The sequence below is a fragment of the Drosophila ananassae genome, assembly GCF_017639315.1.
Source record: "Drosophila ananassae strain 14024-0371.13 chromosome Y unlocalized genomic scaffold, ASM1763931v2 tig00000255, whole genome shotgun sequence".
Taxonomy (NCBI): domain Eukaryota; kingdom Metazoa; phylum Arthropoda; class Insecta; order Diptera; family Drosophilidae; genus Drosophila; species Drosophila ananassae.
This window is the reverse complement of record NW_025319107.1, coordinates 434,090-437,589: the sequence shown is the minus strand read 5'-3', so window position 1 is coordinate 437,589 and position 3,500 is coordinate 434,090. Positions and strand designations below refer to the sequence as shown.

Sequence of the window (3,500 nt, the reverse complement as noted above, 5' to 3'; positions counted from 1 at the left end):
TGCCTCACCATTATAAATCGGTACACGAGGTGGCCAGAAGCCATCACTATTGAAGACATGCAAGCCGATACCGTAGCATCCGCCCTCATTCGCTCCTGGATCTCCAGATTTGGCATACCGGCTCGAGTTACAACAGATCAAGGCAGACAATTCGAATCGAGGCTATTCAATGAATTATCAAGGCTACTGGGAATCGTTCACCTACGTACAACCGCATATCATCCAGATGCAAACGGAATCATTGAACGCAGGCATCGAACATTAAAAGCTTCCATCATGTGCAAAAACCAGGCGAATTGGCCACAGAAACTACCAATAATTTTTTTAGAACTTTGCACTGCTTTCAATCATGCAAGAGATCCGTCCAGCACAAACAGCTCATCATGTAACCTCCAAACCATTTATATTGAAGGAATTGGAAACCACCTCACATGTATTCCTACAAAATAATGCCGTACGCACTTCACTTCAACCTCCATACGACGGTCCATTTGAAGACATCGAAAGGAACGACAAACACTTCACCATATCCTTCAATGGACGTGCAGTCAAAGTATCATTGGACCGCCTCAAGCCCGCCTTCGTAATAATGCAACACCCGATAGACATAAATAGCAACGAATAAATGCTACTTCGCCATGGTATCTAAAAACCCTTTGGGCATACTGAATGACTACTCGCTACAAGAAGCTTCACTCTTAACGAAATTATCTTAATATTCACAAACTATACATTAAACCAAAATCTTTGTATCTACTCTATTAGTGCAGTTTATCTTTAACAAATATCAATAGTTATGTAGCAAAGTGGTTATACTTATTTGGAGCATATAAGTCTCCATAAATATATAAAAAACTGTACAACATGCAATCAAAACAAATATAATAGACATCCAATAGAAATACCTATTGGCGAAGCACCTATACCAGTTATTGAAGGCGAAAATCTTCATATAGATATATTTTACGCAGACAAAAAATGTTTCTTACTTGTATCGACGCATATTCAAAGTTTCTAACCGTAAAATAATGTCTTAGAAATCGTACAACATTATCCTTTAACAAAGATAATTATGACGGACAATGAAACAAGTTTCACATCAGCACAATTCAGATCATTCATAAGCAGAAGTGGTCTAGTTATACATTTCGCTGATCCAAGACACAGCACTTCGAATGGGCAAATTGAAAGAGCACATTCAAAACTTACCGAAATTGCTAGATGTATCAAAGATGAATATAATCATACAGATTATTGCGAAATAATTATAAGAGCATCTCAAAAGTATTCACTCGGTCACCAATGAAAAACTAAATCAAAGATTCAAAAAACAAGTAGTTAAAGAAGACAAAAAAAATAAAGTAATAATAAAATACAGGAATAAAATAATTCATTAAATTTTAAATATCCTTTTTCTAACTTACTAACTTGCACTACAACCATTTCTAATCATAGTATCAATCACATCCGAAATAATAAATTATTCAAATCATGACATCTTCCTTTACAAAGACAGTAAAGATGTTCTGACCTATGACTCTTTATTGTTCATTTATTCACTATATATTTGCTTAGAACTAATAAAAAATAACATAAGCGTAGCTAGCTGCGGATGAAGATGTCGATGTCGTGAGGCGCAGAAAATGTTGTGTTTCTAAAGATGGCCTCTAGCAATATCGATACTCTCGTAAGATATCGAGTTCGATTGTGCTATGGTAAGCACATAGGGTTGCCACAGTACCCCCCTCCTAGAGTTCCAGTTAGAAAAGATACTTTGCTGGGAATCTGACTCGTCGTCCTGATCTTGATAACTGCTCGGTTGGCTGGGCAGTTGGCGCTATCGTTTTCTCTTGATTCGGAGGAGATTCGTTTTGGAAGATGTATGCCGGTTTGAGTCTGTCGATAGACACCTTGTTGTCTTTTGAATGTCCTTTGAGCGTAAAATACTTATCGTGCTTTGCTAGCACTTCGAACTGACCCTCGTAGTTTGCTTCCAGAGGGGTTTTGACTCGATCCACTCTGACGAAGACGTGGGTACAATGGTTTAAATCCGGGTGCACAAATTCCTGCGGTGTATGATGGTGCACTGGCTTAGTGGTTGGTAGCTGAGATATGGTTTTTTGAAGAGCCTCGGCGAACTCAGACTCGGTATGTTTTTGTGTGGTTGTTCCGCCAGGGACACGTAGAGCGGTACCATAAACCATTTCAGTTGGGCTCAGCTCGATGTCGCTTTTAACTGTTGTACGTAGGCCTAGGAGGATTAAATGCAGGGAACTGCTCCAGTTAATAGGATCGGCGCATTTTAAGGCAGCTTTTAATGTTCTGTGCCAGCGTTCGATCATCCCGTTGGCTTGTGGGTGGTACGCCGTCGTGCGCAGATCCTTAAAACCGCAAATTTTTTTCTTTTGGCGAGCTCTTGGAATAGTGTGAACTCAGATTGTCGGCCTAAATCCGTTGTGATGTGGAGAGGGATTCCGTACAGAGCGAACCAGCCCGAAATCAGTGCGTTGGCCACAGATTATTGTGTGATGTCGACTAAGGGGATTGCTGCGGGACATCTTGAGAAGCGATCGACACACGTGAGCCAGCATCGATATCCGTTCGATGATGGCAGTGAGCCAACGATGTCGATGTGTTCGAAACGGGCGTCGCTGGCGGCATACTCATTGGCGATTTTGTGTGTCGTTGGATTTTAGCTTATTGACACGGGATGCAAGAGCGTACGATTTTGGCCACATCCTTCGCCATGTGCGGCCAAACATAGTGTATGTCGACCAATTTATTCGTCGCCTTAACTCCTGGATAGCTCAGCGAATGCAGGGCTTGAACACCGATTTGGCGTAGACATCTAGGCACGAACGGGCGTATCTGGTTATTGGCGACATTGCTTGTTTGAGCCTGAAAGGGATAATTTAATTAGTGAGATGGTATTTCCTGGATCAGAATTGAGTAGCGATTGTAGTTCGTCGTCGTTTTCCTGTTCCAGTGCCATCTCGTTGAAGTCGATGTGTTTGATGGCTTCGAGGCGTAAGGGAAGATCAGCCACGTTGTTTTCCTCTCCTGTGATGTGGCGGATATCGGTACTGAATTGGCTGATGAATTCCAGTTGGCGCGCGCGTCGAGGTGATGCTTTCTCGCTGTTTTGGGAATATCTTGCGGTTCGACAGGGATCTGGTCATACGCTTTTTGAAGGTCGATTTTTGAAAATATCTTTTTACCGTGTAGGATGCTTGTTACATCCAGTATGTACGGAATAGGGTATCGATCCGGCACTGTTACGTTCTTTAGTGCTCGGTAGTCGCCGCATGGTCGCCACTCTCCGTTTGCTTTCTTTACCAGGTGTAATGGACTGGACCAGTGGCTTTTTGAGGGGCGACATATTCCTTTTTCGATGAGGTAGGAGAATTCTGTTTGTGCGGCTTTGAGTTTGTCGGACGCGGGCGTGAGTAGGCGGGCCGTTGGTCGAGATGAAGTGCGTTAGTGCGGCGAAAAGAAGCTTA

The 3,500-nt window shown here is 42.4% G+C and overlaps 1 protein-coding gene across 1 annotated transcript; it reads right to left on the bottom strand.

Annotated features, from left to right (window-relative positions):
- Positions 1 to 1,760: 1,760 nt before the first annotated feature.
- On the bottom strand, positions 1,761 to 2,342 carry LOC123258277. The gene has a single exon (XM_044718147.1). The coding sequence runs from the start codon at positions 2,340 to 2,342 to the stop codon at positions 1,761 to 1,763; it is 582 nt and encodes a 193-aa protein (XP_044574082.1).
- Between the last annotated feature and the right edge of the window lie 1,158 nt (positions 2,343 to 3,500).